The 19590-nt window shown below is 42.4% G+C and overlaps 1 protein-coding gene across 4 annotated transcripts in view; it reads left to right on the top strand.

The window, feature by feature from the left end:
• The first annotated feature begins 303 nt into the window (after positions 1-303).
• Positions 304-19590, top strand: part of apbb2b (amyloid beta (A4) precursor protein-binding, family B, member 2b) — a 49084-nt gene continuing 29797 nt past the window's right edge. For 3 of the 4 annotated variants that reach the window (XM_084369318.1, XM_084369317.1, XM_084369315.1), the window contains exons 1-3: positions 304-577; positions 17557-17663; positions 18883-18949. In XM_084369318.1, coding sequence (XP_084225444.1) covers positions 18931-18949 — 19 coding nt within the window. In that variant the 5' untranslated portion in view covers positions 304-577; positions 17557-17663; positions 18883-18930. The remainder of the gene's footprint in view (positions 578-17556; positions 17664-18882; positions 18950-19590) is intronic. The other variant, XM_084369316.1, reaches the window with a different exon arrangement.

The raw sequence follows: 19590 nt of genomic DNA, 5'->3' as shown, positions 1-19590 counted from the left end.
TAAAGACAGGAGCGCAGCGAGGAGGAGGACGTGCACACACTGGAGAGAGGAGGTGAGTGATGTTACGAGCTGAGCATTTTTTGTCGCTTGAGCACAGGAGGGAGTCGGCTCTCCTCGGTCTCGGTCTGAGCGGAGACGTGAGTAACTTTCCATATTCTTCAGGGCGACGCATCGCTTTGGCACCCGAGGGCCCCGCTGTGTTGCAAACAAGTCGGGGAAAGGTGGAGCAGGGGTGTGGGGAGAGGGGAGACTGGGAGTCTGCGGCGGCGGATGGAGGGGGGACATTTACAGGACCCAGTGTGTGCTCCTTTTGAGTGTGTTGTGGTGGATTCATCTGTGTGTGATGGCTGAACGAGTCCTCTCCTGAGTGTTGATGAACACGAGCCTTCACGCAGCGGTGTCGCGAGCGGCCAGCCGTTGAGCCCCGCTCCGCTTTAACGTTAGCTCCGCCGCTCTGTTAGCCGTTTGACGGGGACAACGCTTCAGTGTGGACACAGCAGAGGTGTAAAGTGACATGTCTGGACCCTCGCACGACTCCTGAACCCGTGCTGTCTACCCGCAGAGGGCCTGTGAGCAGGTAATGTGGTCGGTAAACTGACCAGCAGTTGGCCATTCATGAGAAGTTAACCAGCTAACTAACTAGATGTAAAGCAAAGCGTTTCACTCAACACCTCCACAGGCTAGTAGCTAGTTATCTACGCATTCATTAATGTGGTTTAAGATGTTCGTTCGTGTCATAATCTCTGAAAAATGAACTGAGATTGACCTTAAACTCCTCCTTCACCTGTGAGTGGAAGTGTAGGTTAGTTGTGCTCACTTAATCAAACTTGGTAAGTTGGTGAAGCCTGTTGGGTTGCAGCTAATGAGTCTTTCTTCCATTATCCATTGACACGACTCAAAATGAGTCAGAGATCTTATTCCATTTTGTGAACAGCTCATTGCATAGGTGAATTGTGATTTTGATAGTAAAACCGGTGCTTTGTCTAGTAGACCAATATCCAAAGATATGTACATTTTCTGTCATATAAAACAGTGAAAAGTATCAAATCCCACAGCTAGGACGAGCAATAGCTGGGCTGTTTTTCTAACCCAAAAACAATTAATCTATCATAAGAACTGTTGTCTATTGATTTTCTGTCAATTGACTAATTGGTCAGCTCATTGTACCAGCAGCTGGCAGGTCAGTATATCTTGTCCTTCAGTTTCCATTTCGAGATGCTCCACAGGGCTACTTTCACTATCAGTTAAGCTGCTGATTATCTTTATGCTTAACTGACCTTAAATGTTTAGTTTCTAAAATGTCAAAAGATTGTGAAAAAGGCCCATCACACTTTCCCAAGTGCTTCTTTTGTCCAACCGACCCACTGACTATTAATTTACTTAAAAGCAGCAAATCCTTCCATTTCAGAAGCTGGAACCAGCAAATGTTTGACATTTTTGCTAGAAAATGAACTAAGATGATTAATTGACTGTCAAAACAGTGACTCATGCCATGTCCTGGGTCCTGTCCCGTGTAGGTCTCGATGCTGCTGAGCTGCAACTGAAGTAATAAAGAATTTAATTGTGACACAAACAAGCATAAAGGAGGCTATTCTCTTGACTTACGCACATTACATGTTATAGTCTGGGGCTATAGGCCATGCAGGCCCCCGGGGATGAGGCTGAAGCTTGTATAGGTGCATGGTGCTGGCTGGACACGCAGAGCTAATCGTTGCCAGCCTTGTTCTGGTAGTTTCTGCCAGGCCCTTGAGATAATATGCCTGTTTGTTTTATAAAAACATGGAGCCACTTAATGGCTTGTTTATGTCGCCTGATTTAAGGAATCTAGAGAAAGATGCTGATAATCTTCCTGTTATATTTTCTTGGCGATAGAGAGGGCAGAGATACGGTTCAGATATGTGCTGATTATGTTAAATTCACTTGCTTGTTTGACTTTCGCAAGGATTTGGTTTGTTGATGTGTAGTAAGAGCATGTGAAACAGTTCGTGCAGTATATCATGTGTGTTTTTATGGAGGAGGAAGGAGCACTAGTTGTTGACAATAACATGAATTACCAGAGGACCTGTCTGCTATGTTTGGAGCACCCCACTGAGGTTTGTCTCCCTGACTTTTCCCTCACGGTGTCCGTCTCTCATGCATTTATTTTGCATCACATTTGCATTGACGCATATGCAACTCATGCTTGTCAAAAAGGCATACTTGTCAAAAAAGCGAAATGAACGAAACCTGCGTTAATGCCATGTTTTCAATGTGAAAACCTCCTATTTTACTACTGAGCGTAAACACTTCGATGGTAAACAGCCAGCAATCACTATTTTCGGCAGCGGTTGTGGTGATTTTATGACATTTACGCTGCGGCATTGGTTTGACTTGATTAGCTCAATCCACAAGAATGAATGTGTCACTGGCTGTACCACCAGAGTCGAAATGGTGCACTGTCATCCTCGCTCCTTCTCCGTCACTGCCTGCCTGCTTCGCCTCCCTCCCTCTCTACCCTTCCAGCATCCTTACCCTGCTGGCTTGCTCTTCATCCCGACCTGGCCCTGGTCTGCAGTCTGTCTGTGTGTGTGTGTGTGTGTGTAGGTACATGATGTCATTGCTAATTGCTTAGGGCTCTTGAGCTGTTAAGTTGGTTTATATTCTGGCCCTCTCCCCCTTTCTCACTTCATTACTCTTTCCCTCTTTACTCTCCCTCCCTCTGTAGCATTTCTATACAACACCAGGAGTTGCTGAGTATGGAAAAAGTGACTTGGACATTTATGGGCTGAGTTTTTGGCCAAGCACTGCAGACTGCTCCGGTGTGCTTATGTGTGCGTATTTGTTTAGCTTTGGTGTGATGAAAGTGCCTCAGTTTCAAGATGGCTCCTCTTCTGCAGAGGTAGCTTCTGTCACCTCTATGAGACACAGAATAAAGAAGACACATATGCATTTAACCACACTGTACAAGGAAGGACTTCATGGTATATAGTTTCAGTATTGACATCACAATATGCACATGCGCACTAGTCACATTGAGCAATGTCAAGAAAGACAAATTAACTCAAACATGTCCTGCTACAACTTTTTTGCTGCTTTTTACAAAAGCAAAGCTGTACAGTTGTCATTTACCAGGACTAATCTGTAAGAGAAGTCGAGTCGCTATATATATCACATAACGTAGTCCGCAATGCAATCCAAGATGCAATTTGTAAGATATGGCCAGAGTTTTTGTTTAAAACATACATAAAATAAACAGATATTATCAACAGAGCATGAAGAAACAACAGTTGACGTTATGTCATAGACGTCTATGTACTGTGTTGCAGTGATGTCTACTGACGTTGGCGGGCTAACCAGCTAGCCCCGGCCTGTCCTGTCTCATAATACCACTATAGATAACTCCATGTATCTGCCAGCTGTTAGTGGAATAAATGAACATAAATCAACTTACAAAATGTCAAGAAATGCTTACTTCTGTTGTCCCTACTAAACAAATAAATAGTACTGTTCACCCTCTGATTTCAAGCTTCTGTCTTTTACGGAACTAAGATGGGCTTAAATGACTCAATATAAAACACTTCATTGAATTCGACATAAACTAAATAAAACTCACCAACACAGTCTTGGTTTATCTAAACACCTTTTAGGGTTCTTTGATACATCAGATTTGTTTTGCTTGAGTTACATGCAGTTTCTGCATGAACCACAACATAAATTTATCAAACAAAGCAGCACCTGCTGTGGTTGTTTGAATGCACTCCCCTACAAAATCACCTCAATCATTCTATAATGATTATTTCTTTTCAAATAAAGCTAATCAAGTTTTTCCTATTGCAATATATATCGCCGAAAAACAAAATATTGCAGTTTTTTCCAATATGATGCAGCCCGAGTACACGGCGCACATGTACAGGGATAAAAATAGCCATTCAGTCACGTAAGCTGTCACCTTGTGAAGCTGTGAGCATGTCAGACACCCAAAAATACCTCACAATATCTTAGCTAGCCCTAAAGTGCTCTGCAGATTGGATGCAATTATGTTGGCTACGCTATAAATGTGTACGTGTGTGGTGTTGGGACTTTCTTGCCTTGTAGCACTGGCCTGTTAGTCTGTGTGTGGTCGAGGTCACACACAACAGCTGATGAGACTGGATGGTGAAAGTGTGCATGTGCACACATGCTTGTGTGTGTTTCTGCGTGGGTGTGTGTGAGCAATCAGATAAAAGAGTACGGAGATCTGTTATCGCCACCCTGCTTCCCCTGTGAAACAATACCACTGGGCTGCCCTTGACCAAACTGGTTTGTGTGTGTGTGTGTGTGTGTGCGTGTGCGTGTGTGTGGACCAGATTGGACAGATGAATGATGAATTAATGACAGCAGAGAGAGTAGATTCATCCCAGGCTGTCAAGTTGGCGAGATAAGCAGCCTGCAGTTTGTTTGTGTGTATTTATGCACGCCGGTGGTCGAGGAGGCTGTATGTGTGTGTTGTCAGTCTTTTTCTCGATCTCATTCTCTCTACTTTCTCTTTCAGCCCCCTATCGATGCCTCTCAATAGGGTTATTGTGCCCACTGTCAGGCAGGCTGCAGTGTGTGTGTGCGTGTATCTGTGCATTGTTGTTGCAGGGAGCAGACAGCCGTGAGGTGTGTTTGAACAGAGAAGGAGCACAGAGGCCCTGTTCATCCTGTAGGGTGTGAAACTGAATGATAGGGCCCCCTTTCTCTCTATCCGTCTTTCTCACTGTCTATCTGTCCGTCTCACTCTTCCTCTCCCTTTTGACAGTTTTCCAACCACATGCTCGATCCTCCTCATCACCTTCTTTTTGCTTTGGTTTAATTTGCGTCTTTGTTTTCTTTCTTTGTGTGTGTGTGTGTATGAGAACTGCAATGTTATGTGTCAGCACCTGGCAGCTCTCACTGATCGGCTGTCTTCTTGCTGTCAAGTGCCTTGTGATTGGATCGTCAGTATGCATGTTATTCTGCCTACAAATTACCTGTGGCAGGCGAGGACGGACAAGTTTTCCTCTTTTAAAGGGAACACCACACGCAGACACAGATTTACTCACAGTCACACAAACACACACACGTCTTTCTCACTCTTTTGTTTATATGTTTCTGTTTCTGATGTTGTCTTTTCCACATCGCTGCACTTTCACACGAACACCCCTCATCACTCCCAGTTCAGCTGCATAAGGGTTTTCTGCCTCTCCCTCCTCTTGACCTTCCTCTCTGACTCTCTGACTTTCAAACACACACACACACGTCGTCATACACTTTGAACGTGATGAAAGAGGCTGTAAAGGCCAGAGCCTCAGGTACCTGTTTAAGTGGCCAACTACAGCGTGTTTAAGATTTTTTGTGCAAAACAAGGATTTACTCGGACGTGATAATCTGTACTTGACTTCTCTTATTTTCCATCCTTGCTGCATTTATCAGGAACCCATGAGTGGATAGACGGATGTCTTCGCAGGAAACTCAATGCATGTAGGAGCAAGAAGCCATGGCTAGTAGTGCATGCCAAGTGAAATATTTGCAGCACACTGATAATCAGAAAGTATGCAGTATGGTATTTAAAACATCTTGCATGCCGTTACCGTTATGCCTTCAAGGATTGGCAACTAGTCGATGTAATTTTTTGGCATATTCTACTAACAAATGACAATATTTAGCACCTGAACATAATAGACTGGGCCTTTAGTCATTGTTCTTGCAGTTATCTTTGGATTCACTCTTCATATTTGGGTTGTTGTGTTACGTTTGGTGTTGCTTTTCAAGCCTAAAGCTCTGAAACTTCTTCAGTTGGTTTTCATTTGTTACTTCTGAGATTTTGTGATTGTAGTTCACATCATGAGATGTGTTTGACATCGGCGCAACCAGCTGTTCATTGGTGAGATCTGTCAAAAGTTGTAATCACTGGCAAATAAGATATACAGTAATTAAGGCCTGTGATGTGTCTGACATCAAAAGAGCTGTTCAGTCCTTTATTTTTAACTTCAGACATAAGGCCGACTTCAAAAAGGAAATATTTTTGCTTGCTCTACAGTCTAGTTGAGCTGGGACAAATAAATGATATACAGTAGTGATACATTGCAAATGTGGTCTCTTGCAATACATTTTCAATACCCTGGCACTAATGCAGATTGCAGCTTGCTTTACTGCATACATTTCAACTAAAGAGCTATTCTGCTTTCTGCCACGTCAGCCTTTCTGCCTGTTTATGGCTGTTTTACATCTGAACAGCAGCACATGTATATAGGGTACATGATGCAATATGCATTTCTACATTGAAGTTTATAAAATCAGTATACGATAAATAAATGCATTTTTACCTCCACCAGGTAGGTTGCTATATGTTTTTGCTCATGTCAGTTTATTGATTGATTGGTTGGTTGGTTTGTCTGCAGGTTTAAACTACTGAACTGATTCCCACACAAATTGGATGGAGGATTAACTTTTGGTGCAGATACGGATAAAGGGATGTTTACAGGAATATTCCTCAATTTCTTTAACATTGCAAGATGAAGCTTTTTTCATCATTTTTGTTAATGCTTATGAAATGATCTTAATGAAGATAATGAGGCATATTTAGGTGGCTGGTTGGGCCTTGGTGGAGGCATGTGCTCTACTGAGTTTGATATTATTTTTCCACAGATATTGTTATGTATTGTAGGTGGCTCTGTTGCAATAAATCCAAATGCAAAATTGGCTATAATAAGGTAGTATCGTCAATGTCATAGGCATTATGTTATAGCTACTCTTTGATTCCCGGACATATGTCCAGAGCTTAACTATTAGATGATTAATTTACAACAGTTATAATAGTTTCAAGCAAAAATGCAGAACATTCCCAAGTTCATGCTCTTCCATTGTGATGAATTGCTGCTTTTTCGTTTTTTACATCATTGCAAACTGAATATCTTTGGGTTTTAGATCGGAAAACAAGCAATATGAAGATGTGGGCTCTACATTATGTTTTTTTCTTCTTCAGTATATTGATGTACATTAAACAATAAGACCTACGCACTATATGTTCTAACACTGAATTAACTTTTCTTGCCATGGTAAAACTAACTACAAGTAAACTACCTGATGCATCTCATCTTGTGATCAATTTAGTTCGAAGATGACAGCCTACAGTAAGCATTTTTTGTGTGATATACTGTAGTACCGCTGCTTTATTTAATGAAAGGTTGCTGTCTTATTTCACAGCGTATTAATTTGTCCGTGTTAGCACGTTTCTTTTTTCCTGGTGATGTGGTTCTCTATAAAACACTGCAGCAAAGCTTACTCTGCTCACTATAGCTTTTACAGGCTAAGAAGAACTTCCCTTCTTTCCCTTCTGTTGTAACAATCAACCCTCAGGGGCCAGAGTCTGTGAATTGTATGAAACTCATTCCTCTCTGATGAATGCACAGGATGACAGCTGATAGGAATGTTGAATCATGATCACAGCCACTGTGGTGATTTGGGTTCCTGACCAGAAAAGTCCCTCACATTTACATCATATCCTGTGGTGGGTTTAATAATAAGTTAACTTGTGTGGTAAGGATGTGATGCAACCTTGTTTTAATTCTTATTCTGTGATTCATAGCACTGTAATAGCATTAAAAAGGTTTATTAGGGTTTTGTGTAATTAAACTGTAACATTGATAAACCACACAAGTGCTGGAATTTGCCTCTTGGCTTTGCGCTGACTTGGCAAACCAAGTGGAGAGGCAGTCTTCTTGGCCCTGTGAGTGTTTGCTCCAAACAGCGTTGGTGCAGTGCTGGTCCACCAGCCGTGGTTAGCTAGCTGTATCATCCCTCACCAAAACCAATGCCTGTCAGAGAAGAAAGCGCTGTTAATCTTGTGAAACAACAACGACAACTTCCAGTGGTAGAAAGAAGGAGAAAGAGACGGCCATTGTGTGAGAGTAAGAGAGGACAAGAGCGAGGGAGGGGTTGATTTAAAGTACTGGAGAGGGGAGCGATCATTGCAGTGGTGTCTGTGGTTCCTTTGGCAGAGATGGGACATTCCTTTTCTGATGAATCACTCTCTCTCTCTCTCTGATCGGTTTTCTCTCCTGACATCTCTTGTTCTTACGCCGGCACCCTTCTCCCCCTACTCTCTCATTTTCTGTCTCTTCTTCTTACCATCTTACCCTTTTTGACAGCGTTGTTTTTGGTAATAAGTCACAATCAGATCAGAATATGAGGCTGTGATATCAATACAATCTTGCCACATTATCATGGTGCAGCCTGCCACAGGCTTTCTAATGAAATATAAGATAACAAGGCCATGTTGAACTCTCACACAGACACAGCCTGAGTAAGAGCTGTGTCGTTTGTGTCTAGACTTCCCTGTCCTCTCGGATGTCCTGTCACATCTCAGCTATATATAGGATACACGGTCTCACTGCTCCTGCCCCTCGCCTTGGATCCGGCAGGCTTTTTGTGCATGTGCTTGTGTGTCTGCCTGTCTGTGTGTTTCCACTGAGAAAGGGGGATGGGTTTTTAATATACACGGCTGGCCTTCATCGCTTCTGAAAAAGAGAACTGTTGTGTTTGCAATCAAGCAGAAGAGAGGCAGAAGCTCTGAAAGCTCTCATAAGAATCACTATGAATCTTGTAAAGAGAGTTGTCTTTGCTGATGAGAGAAAACTAATTGTAAAATCATAACAGTAACCATGAACAAAAATGTGAATAACAGTTTGTTTATTCCTCTTAAGATGCTGATCACACCCTTGAAACAGTGAGAAGATAGAAAAAAGATTTTGAGTCTTATTCCAGATAACAAGCAAGGTGATCACATCGCATCATTTTCAGGCAGGCAGCTAGAAGGGCAACAGGATCAGAGGCTTGTTGGCACTAGCTCTAGTGTGCGACGATCACCACGTGTGAGCTGCTGAAAGACACAGTCCAGTAGCTTGCAGATGTGTCACTGATGCCTGCTGGATATCAGAAGCCAAAACATCTGGCTGAGTTACCGAGGGGTCGGGAAGCTACAGCCAGTCTCTCCTCTGCTGTCATCAGCATCGGCTCTCTGAACCCAGTCTTGTCATGCATCTGTTTGTATGTAGCAAGCCCCATAATAGCTTATAGTCTCTATCAGAGTACATACACACAAGCGTTTCAGTATTTGCAGCCATGTCATCCTTGCTCAACCTCAATACGAGCAGTCAGTTGTACGTTTTCACTGCAAAAGTAATCTTTGCTGCCCGTGCATCATAATCCATCCTCTCACCCATATGCACTTCTTTTTCTTCCTTGTTTATTCGCTGCAAATCAGTGCACAAACAACTTGCATTACATCATGTCTCGCCTGCATGATTTTGTGATGTGTGACCCCCTGTCACTGATCAGTTACGTAGTACGCCAACCACAAGATCTGCAAGACTGATAATAAGACAGAAAGTTTTGTAGTTTTGGACAGTATAGTGATTTGAAGACTTTTAAAGTCATGTTGTGTGACCATGGCATAGAGTAAATAACGGCATCATCAGGTGTTGTCAGTCAAGTTTACATTGTCCAACATGACCTACCAGAAGTTCTGTCCACTCTTGGCTAGCAGTACTGTACGCAGCAGGAGACGCTCTGTGGCGAACTACGATTTTATAACTAAGCTGTGAGCAGGACACTTCTTATTTCTCTGTTTGAAAAGAAAAATATGAGACTCATGCAGGCTGTTAGAAGAGTTTAGTGTGGAGGGGCCACACTGTAACTGGACAGAGGCCGTAAAGAAAATTTTGATAAGAAAAAGTTGGAACCACTTGGGTACGATAAATTAAAAAAACAGACATGGCTCTACTTGTTGTCTGTCTCTTCTCCTGGCACTGCCTGTTGCCTTCAACACTGCATCCAGGAAAGAACTGCGGTCTCATTACGGCAAAGTCGCGCTGGCTGCACGACTGGCTCATGTGCGTTTCTAAAGAAGCAGCGGGTTTTAAGGGCTGAAATGGGACTTCCCTCCTCTCCCAGTGTGTTTTGCTAGTTGTCAGTGTGTTCTTGCTGTACTCTTTTTCCCCTCCCACGACCTCCCCTCACCCACAGGAAAGAGGGGCTGGGTGAAGTAGAGAGGAAGAGGGGCAGGGGGGATCTGGGAATGGGGGAGGGGTTAGAGCACATTCCCTCCCAAGTTTCCCAAATCCAGGAAATCGTCTCTTGGCTTCTGTTTCTCAAATGTTTCTTTTCCACGTCACAGGATTTCTAAGTGCGTATGTGGAGTCTGATGCAAAACCCTTGAACCTCTGTCACCCCCAGTAGTGTTTTGGCTACGTTAGCTGGACCCATTAACGTCCTGTGTCACAGTCAGGAAGTGCTGCAGGTAAATAAGTAACGTGATATGTGCTCTCTGTCACAGGTGACACATTTGTATTTAAGTGTATGTAGTGTATATGTACAGACCACTCACTCTCACCTTTGTTTGTATTTAATTTGCCCTCTCCATTGTGGCGGACCTTAGTTTGCTCAGGGTCAGTGAATGCATCGTGTACACACATGCCTTCACAAATGGTCATCACTCACCTTTATTACCATGGTGTGTGTGTGTGGGGGGGTACTGTGTGTTCTGTCTGCTCCTTTTGTTGACCAATTAGAGGTTTTTTTTGCCCCCAGTCGCCCTGACCCACCCACCCAAAGAAGAGACATGCCTGAGATTCTTTGGCACACCCTGGAAATTCCTCACTGTTTTCCTTTCTTTTGTGGTCATTTTCGCCTCCTGCTCTCTCACCCATGGAAACCACGCCAGTGGAAAATGATACCTTTTAGCTGTATGTGTACAGTACATTGAGACGTTCTCAAACACAAACAGGGAGACTCTATAAGCGTTGGAGTGTACTCTAAACTCCGACTATACAAGAGGAATTATGGTGAAGCTATTTCTGTTTGTCCTTCACACTCACTATACACGGCTGCTGCAAGGACGATGTATGGCCATGGGGGCACGCTCAAGCCACAGGGCTCTCTCTCTGCGAGCACTGCCTGTGTGTTTGTCTGTACACAAGATTGTTTGTTTAAGCTGCAGCCTCAGTCAGTGTCACTTTGTCTCTGTTATTTCCCGTTATTGACAATACAAGGATGCACGCACACACACACACACACACACACTGGGCCTCCTTGCTTCCCTTCTGCTGTTATTCTGGAACCAGATTCTGTAGATGGGCATTGTTTTCTTCCCTGCTTCTTCCTAGAGTGGACACACATACACACACATGCACACAGTCAGCTTGGGGAAATATATCAGACTGGACCAGTCAACGGCTGTCTGTTAGCTTTGTGGCGGGCTGATTGATGTGTGTTTTTTGGTGTTATTCCACCAACTATTGCCTCTTTTATCCATCATGAACTTGCTAGCAACTGCAAAATATTTGGCTACTGCTCGCTCTTGATATTAGATTACTAAGAATAACCATGATAAACATACCCTGTATAAGAACCTCATGTAGCTCACAGTGCATAACTAAAAGCAGAAAAGGGAAACAAAAACATGAAAATGGTTTAGAAAAACAGGAATACTTTGGAGACATATTTATAAAAAGTGAAGTGATTGCTGAGATTTATTTTCTAATGTCTTTTTTTTTAGAACTTTAACAACAGTTTTGAAACAACATTGAAAAATGCTGCATTGCCACTTTTCTTATGACTGTGGTTCCAATCAACTAACAAACCTGCTCTTGGGGATCTGAGACAAATAGGCACATAAAACAACAGGGAGCCTGCAATGCAGGCTGGTCCAAAGCCATTTAGAGCTGTATAGAGCTTAAAAATCAATTGCGATTAACACAGGGAGTGAGTGTGGTTCAGCTTAATATGCTTAATTTTTTAGTTTGCTCAGGAGTGTAGCATCAGGATTTTGAAAAAAGTTTAAGCCTCTCAAAAGTGCATTGGTACAGATGATGTAATAGTGTAAAGCATAAAGTCTGACATAGTGGTTGGAATGTGAAGAGCCGTTCCGTTATGATTATATACGTCTTAAGTTAGCAGTAGTCAGTAGTGGAAGTAGTTCGCAGCTGGACCCGGCCTTCTCTGCAGCCAATGAAAATAAAGCCAAAGAAAGATCTGGGAAGATTGCCTGCTATTGTACAGCTGGCTTACACGCTCACGTCCTGATCCAAAAGTTAGAAAAACACCCAGTTGCCTTTTCTATTCTGCGTGCCTTGCCTTGTTGACAAGAATCCATCCATTTTGTTTTTTCGATGGCCCGGGCGTCTGACTGTGACGGTTCTGCTTTCTTGTCCGTCTTTTTTGGTAACAGATGGGGTTTCTCACGAACAGAGGGGGAGACAAGAACAGGAGGGGGGAGAGAGGCTGTAAATCAGGGTTGTAGAGAGAAACGGGTGGTTTTATGAGAGTTTACAGACCTTCTTCGCTTTTAATGAGAAAAGACAGCAATTCTCTTCTAGACAAAGGAAAGAGGGGGAAAGGTGGGGTGTGAGAGGTGGAAGATGAATGTAGCGGAGGCTAGGAGACCGAGAGGAAATGGGCAAGAAAATGGGATAACGAAAAGAGGTAAAAGTCAAGTGGGATTAGCAAAGTAACTGGAATGGCTAGAAAACCTTGAGAGGGAAGGACAGGAAGGAGGGATGGGTGGCCTATCAAACTGTTGGCACATGTCCGCTTGGCATATGAATTTAAGAGCTGTCTCTGCCTCGCTCGGTCTCGAGTCTGGTAAACTTTGGTGGTTGCACACGCGTTAAGAGAAAAAGAAACAGTGAGAGAGGTGGAGCGTTTGCAGCTGCTCCCTTCATTCTTGCCGGAGCCAGACCCTCCAACATAACTATGACACTTGCACACACGTACAACAGCGCACACTTGGTGGGTTGGCCAGTAGGTCAGAAGCCATAGGTCACTGTCATGCTGTGACACATCCTAGATCTTGTTACCTACCCCCCTCAATGTGTTTTTGTCTGTCTGTGTGCGTGTGTGTCTTTAAGTGAGGCTGTCTGTGTCTCGATTTTTGCCTGTGCATTTAACTGTTTACAAGCGAATCCATGTGGAAGGCTCATATTTACTGTTCATGTGTGTGTTTGTGAATAAGTGTTTGTCTCTGTGTGTGCCGCCCTGCCCACAGAGGGGGCCCTGTAATTATGCCTAGACCCCCTCGTCCACAGCAGAGGACAGTAGGGAGCCCTTCATGGCTGCTGAGGCTCCAAACAGCCACTATGATCAGCGTCATTCCCTCCAATTTGAAGCCATATCCAGATGTAGTCGGGATTGAAAGTTAAAGTTTCGGTGCAGCTGAACTGTAGCTCCGCCCAAGTATGAAAACTTTTACATTTCACGTGTGTTTCTGTATGCAGAAGAAATGATATGGCAGCTTCAGTGCAGTCTGTTTGGACAGTGACACATTTTTGTTGTTGTGGCTCTCCTCCAACGTGGAATGAGAAAATCACTGAGGTTAAAATTGTAACTTTAAAGGGCAACTACACTGATTTTACACATCAATGTGTGTCATAGGGAGTACTACAGCCAATTTGTATGAAGCAAAGACTTGGCTGTGGCTCCTGAGGGAGCTAAACGAATTCTGATTAACTGCCTCATATCAGTGTCAGTTAGGGTTGAAAAATGAAAAAAATCTGGGTGTGTGGTAAAAAAGTGAGCTTGTCAGACCCCTGTAGCCACCTCATCATCTCTGCTGAAGGCTAGCAATTTGAGCAGCATAACGCCACCAGATCTCTTACCGCAGTCATTCCCAAAGTGTTGGCCGCTGCCTCCTGTTGGGCCGTGAAGACACTGCAGGTGGGCTGCCAGAGGTAATTTACAATTTATTCATTTTGTAAAATTGCCATAAAATACTTATGAGTACCTATTTAAATTATTAAGGTAACCAGACCTGATCAAACAAGGTAGTTCAATTACAGGTTATTCTTCATATATCTTACCTATTTTTTATCTGATGTTGTGTTAAAATCTGTTTCCTGTCAATATGTATACCACCTACCTTTACTTGGACCCAGCAGTGTAGGTTAACGTCAATAGGTGGCATTGCAGGAAACACAATTCTAACATTAAGGTGACATTATTTAACTGGGGAACAGATTTTGACACAACATCAGCATGTACCGTATCTTAGGTGTGAGAGTTATGAGAGTTATGTTGGGGATTTTTTTATTTCAAATTGGACCGCATCATTCTTAAGTTTGGGAATGGCTGTCTTTCAGAACTGTCAGTGGTTGAGTTGCGTTGTTTGTTATTTAGGAAGGAACAGGCTTTCACGAGAAGAAGAATGCATGGAATATAAACGGTATATCTCTGGTTCTGCTGCATCGATTTTGACATTTTCTTTGAGCTGTCCATCTTGAGCCCAGTAATGCAGTGCTAATGTGAATACTAATGTGAATGCTATGGCCTTTTGAATCTACGGATTAGGCTGGAAGATTTAATGTTGTGGCTGATCCGTGTATGTAGTCACTGTATTTATCGCTCCTGAGCCAGAAAGCATGTTGTGTTACTACGACAATCGGCAGCCATCAGTTGTCATGTCATTAGCTGCAGCATATCTGCGCCCATATCAGCTTTGTAGCTACATTTCACTGTGGTTGTACCATATATGATTACAGCTGACAAATAAGACTTGATTGATTGGTTGCTGCAGGGCCCACTTTTGGAGCCGCTGCTGCAATGTATTTGGCAAGTTAAACTCAAATAATGTCATCATATTTAATATTTATCCTTTGCAGTCAACGTCTGGCTCAAGTCTACTACCCACAGACCCCAGCAGACACTTTTCTGCCTGGCTTGTACTGCAGCAAGTGACACACATCAGATGAATGATTTGACCAGTCACCTGATGTTAAAGTTTGGGCTCCAAATGAACTTCTTTATCAGCTTTATCCGTATGTGTGGAGGGACTGTATATAAGAACTGTGACAGTTTCGTATACTGTTGGCTTAATATGACTGTGAAACCCCTTAAGCCACGGGTGCAAAGCAAACACCTGTTTAATTGTATTAAATTTCAAAAATGGTACCAAGTTCCCTTCATTTACTGAATTCCTGCACAAACTGTCCCTCTGCCCTACCATGCTCAGATTCTGAAAAATAATTAATAATCAGGACTCAGGAAAATTCAATGTGTTGCAGTATAGAGCCAAAACAACTTACTGTCCAATTATTAGCCGCACTGACTTAACAAAATGTGTTTGTCTTTGTACCAGTCAGGGTGAACTGCGGTGACTCTTGTGCTAATGTCGGACAGGTTTGAGCCGGTTGCGGGGAAGTAGTCCTCTATTACAGATCCAACCTGTAATGCCAGGTCAGCAGTGACATTTCATGGGAAATGATTCATACTTTTTTGTGTAGACATCCCTTCATACAAATACTCTCTCCCACACAAACACACGTTCCCAGGTATGCAGACTTGTTGCAGCAAGATTTAAGGAACTGAGCATGCCTTGTAATTTTAATCCCAGAATGCAACATTTTTTATTGCTAATTTATGATTCACTTTTGTATATCAGACTCGTCTCTGTTCTTGGGAAGTTTTCATACTTGTTCTGTAAGTTGTTATGTCTTTGTTTGTCCCTGTTGTTTTCTCTGTCAGTCGTGCATACACTCTGTGACTCTCACAGAACAATCTGTGTTTCCATAACATCAGACTGTAAACTACCACAGTTTTTTAAACTAACTTTTGACATGTTATCTCTGTTGTATCCACTGCTTAAACCATCAGAGAGAAGATATTACAGCACACATAGCTGCTTTATGGGCAAAATTATACAGCTGCTCCTCAGATGGCTTACTCTTTTTTTTTTTTTTTTTTAACAACTAACACCTAGTGTTGCCAGACAAACCAGATGTTGTTTGTGTATTATGTCAGTAAATAGTATTAGCTCAGCGGCAGATCAACTGTTCCTCAGTATGTTGGATGGATTTACCAGCGCCAGTCGAGTGATTCAGCATGCATACTTTAGAAGTATGCACTATTCATAACTTTGAGTAGTTGCATAAACCTGTGCAAATATAAATGTTACGCAAGTCTGGAGATTCATTGTTAGCTATTGTTTCTTAAGTGTACATTTAGCAAGTTGGAAGGAAAAACAGCATGACTTTTTATATTTACCACATGATACATGGCCTGATGTCACCATTTGCCCGTGGGCTTGTAAATATTTTCTTTTCTTTTCTGACTTGATAATATTGACTTTCCATTCACTTTTGCTCAGATTAGTTTTGAAATGAAGCAACAGATTGATTTATTTGTTGGAAAATACATTCCACTTTGTCACTGAGCATACAAAATGCAGAAAAATATAGAGCTAGGCTAATTACATAACTGCCTTATTGCTGCCTTATTTATCGAAGGTGACAGCAAATCAGTAACTCTGCTTCAGACGGTCAGTAAAGCAACAGCTCACACAAAGTACTATAATAAGCTTGATAGAGTAAGAACTAAAATGTTTTCTTCTCTCTAAATCAAGGCCTTCTTTTAATCTCTTTTCACTCGTTTTTCATATAAATTACAACGCACGCCACAACTGCTAAATGCTCTATGCCCTTCATCTATATAAAGCTCTTAGAATAATGTGAAAACCACATCAGCAAATGTCAGTTGTTATGTCTGCGCAGATTAGTCTGTTCAATGACATTTAAGACTGAGAGAAGAAATGTGTCCAAGGCTGAGGAGGCAAGAGGAAGCCTTGTCAGCTGAAATTGCAGTGGTTGAGTCCTCATGCAGGGGGTTGAGGACTTCTGCAAAACCTGCAGTGAATTCAGTCATTATGCAGACAAATGAGAGGGATTAGTGAAGGGTCAATTAAACCTTAAAGAAAAAAATACAAATTCTCCAAATGGCTGCATTCAAATCAACACATTGATCCACCACTTTCAGTGTCATGGACAATAACACTCTCGCTGCTACTGAGGTTTTACGTGATTACCAACCTTTGATGATAGTAACTTCTTGCAACCATCTGCACACTTTTGCCTTTACCCCTGCTGCTGATTCTGATTAAGTCTTTGAATTAGGTAGATTTAATTACAAAATGTGGAATTAGCTCGTAACAATAGACAGTGTCAGCTGTTAGTTCGGCTAATAGCTCCATGTGATGGGATAACGTTTCCTTCATTAGTTACAACTTTATTCCCCCAAATCATTCCAGGTGTTTTTCCAGCCCCTCAGCCAGGGATAAGTGGAATTTTATGGTCCATTCTAACTAGGCTTATTATCGTTCTCTCCACTGCTTGAAGAGGTTGTGTGTTGGTGAGAACTATCCACAAGTCTTGACTGCATTATGAAGTAATGTGTGTGCGCCTGTGCGTGTTGCTTGTTGGAAAGCAGAGTAGCGGGAGTTTACAAGTCTCCTGTGGCATAAAGTTTATGATGGTTCCAGTCAGCGAAGGGTTGGCAAGACTCTGCACCAAAGAAAGAAATATGAGCTCTGTACAAAATGAGCCTTATGTTCACATACTCACGCACACACACATACACACAAGCGCACAAAGACACACACCTTGTGTATTAATGTTTGATCGCGGTTGTGAATAATTGATGCATCTTTATTATTTGTCCCTCTGGTGTCCTGCAGTCCTCCTCCTCCTCTCTGTTCAGCCCGCCCTCTTTCTCTCTCTCATTAATCCTGTTTTATGTTTGTCTCTCCCTCAGGACGCCGCCGCTTCAGTAAAGCCCTCGCGATTGGATGAAGAAAGAGCCATTGACTACCAGTATGGACGCGCTCCATCCTGGAGTTTCCCACAATCCTTAGTTCTCTGGTAAGTAGCAGCTGTAAAAGGGCTTTTTTGCCCAAAACAGTAAGTTTTTAACATCAAATCAGACTCCTGTAAACCCTCTAAGCTTTTTGTTGCTTGTCCTGTCAGAACTGTAAATATAGGCCTGCTTTCATTATTTACTAACATTGTTGTTGTCCATAAATATGGGACGGTATTCTGACATGGTAATGGTATGGTATTTAGATACATTTAGAACATCTTTTTACTTGCTAAAAACAAACTAAGCTTTGCCATGATGGTAGGAGGATGCTAAATTAATCCCAGAGAAATAAATTCAATAACTGTCAATAGTTCACAGTAAAAGACAAACATTCTTTTTTTCGCAGGGTTTTCCGTGCATAGCTAATATAAGGTTGATCACTTAAGCCAAATTGGAGCCTTATTGTTGTTTGGATGAACTTAAAACTTACTAAGCTGATGATTTTATCTCAGGGTAGGCAAACCCTCCCTGTGTGCCATAATCCCTGCACCTGTTGGGTTTAAGAGCATATAAACATTTCAAGAATAGCTGCACTGTTTTTGTGCTTTTGACATGTCTTAGGGCCCACAGCGCGTTTTTCGGGCAGAAAAGCAGTGGCTTTGCACTCAGGAGCACTGCGATGAAGTGTTTCTGTGCTGAAGAAAAAAAAAAATGCTGCACGTGCATCTTGCCCCTTTGCAGTTTACTATCCTTTTGTTTTTTATTTAACATCGGGACGTTAGAGCAAGGAGAATGCGGGTGCATGACATGATCTGTAGGAGACAAACTCGGAGCGGACGCACAAAATACACCTTTTTTGTTGGAACAACGATGCTCGGCGCTCGCTCCTCATCAGAAACAATTGAAAAGGCTGTTAGGCATTCTCAAAATAATCTGGAAATCTACCTCAGATTTTGATGGGCAGGGAAAACACTGCCCTCTGTATATTGAGTGGCTGACCAGGAGGGACAGTTGATGTATATAACACAGGGAACAATACTTCACCAAATAAACAGAGGTTCCCTTTATTCTCTGTATATCATTCAGAATGCCACTTCTATCATTTTGATTTCTGTGGTGTTTGGAGACCCTCCGCTGTTGTCTCCATAGAAACCAGCTGTAGTTGGGTTACACACGGATGAATGTGGTCTCTGAGGGCAACCCAAGAAGTACTCGGGATTCTTGGCATTCTTCTTCTGATCATTCTTGTACTTTTTGTTTCCTCCTCTCGGTGGTGTTCAGATCTGCAGCTGAGTCTACTGAACCCAGAACCGTGACCAGCTCAAGTTTATGACTGACCTCCTGTCAGGTACAACATGCACACACACATGCTTGCACACATGCTTTCACACATGCTGTGTTTGTGTTCAGCGTTCAGTTGGTGTGAAAACCCCCATACTTACACCTCCTCACGCTGAGCGGTCCACCATCTCTGCTCTGCAGTGGACAGTAGTTGGCTAGTAGTCTGCAGTGCACACTAATGTGGAAAAAAATCACAGTTTTATTTTTTATTCTGTTTTTGTCAACAAATCCCACGAAAAAGGCCAAAACCAACCCTACATTTGTCCTTCTTTCAACAATTTTAGTGTCCCTTTCTGACCTGTGGTTTTCCGAAAAAGCGGTCTGTAGCTTTTAGCAAACGTTACTCAAACAGGAGTGAATAGTGTATTTGGTGAGAACTATTTTCAGCTGCGGATTTGGTGTGCTTGCAAGTATTTGCAGCACTAGAACAGTACTCAAAATATACTATATTTCCACTGTTCTGAGGACATGTGTCAGGTAGTAGACCTGTCCAACTGCTGTATGTGTTTTCATTGATAACAGTTGCTGTTTGGCATGGAGGAAAACAGTAGAAGATCAGTTCATTGTTGTTTTTTATGTTTTTTTTGTATTATTTGGAGACTAATATAAAAAATGTATACTATCACCAGACATTTAAAGATTTTTTAA

Source organism: Pagrus pagrus (genome assembly GCF_965226575.1).
Source record: "Pagrus pagrus genome assembly, chromosome: 2".
Lineage (NCBI taxonomy): Eukaryota > Metazoa > Chordata > Actinopteri > Spariformes > Sparidae > Pagrus > Pagrus pagrus.
Note: the sequence above shows the minus strand (reverse complement) of the source record. Positions and strands in the feature narration are given on the sequence as shown.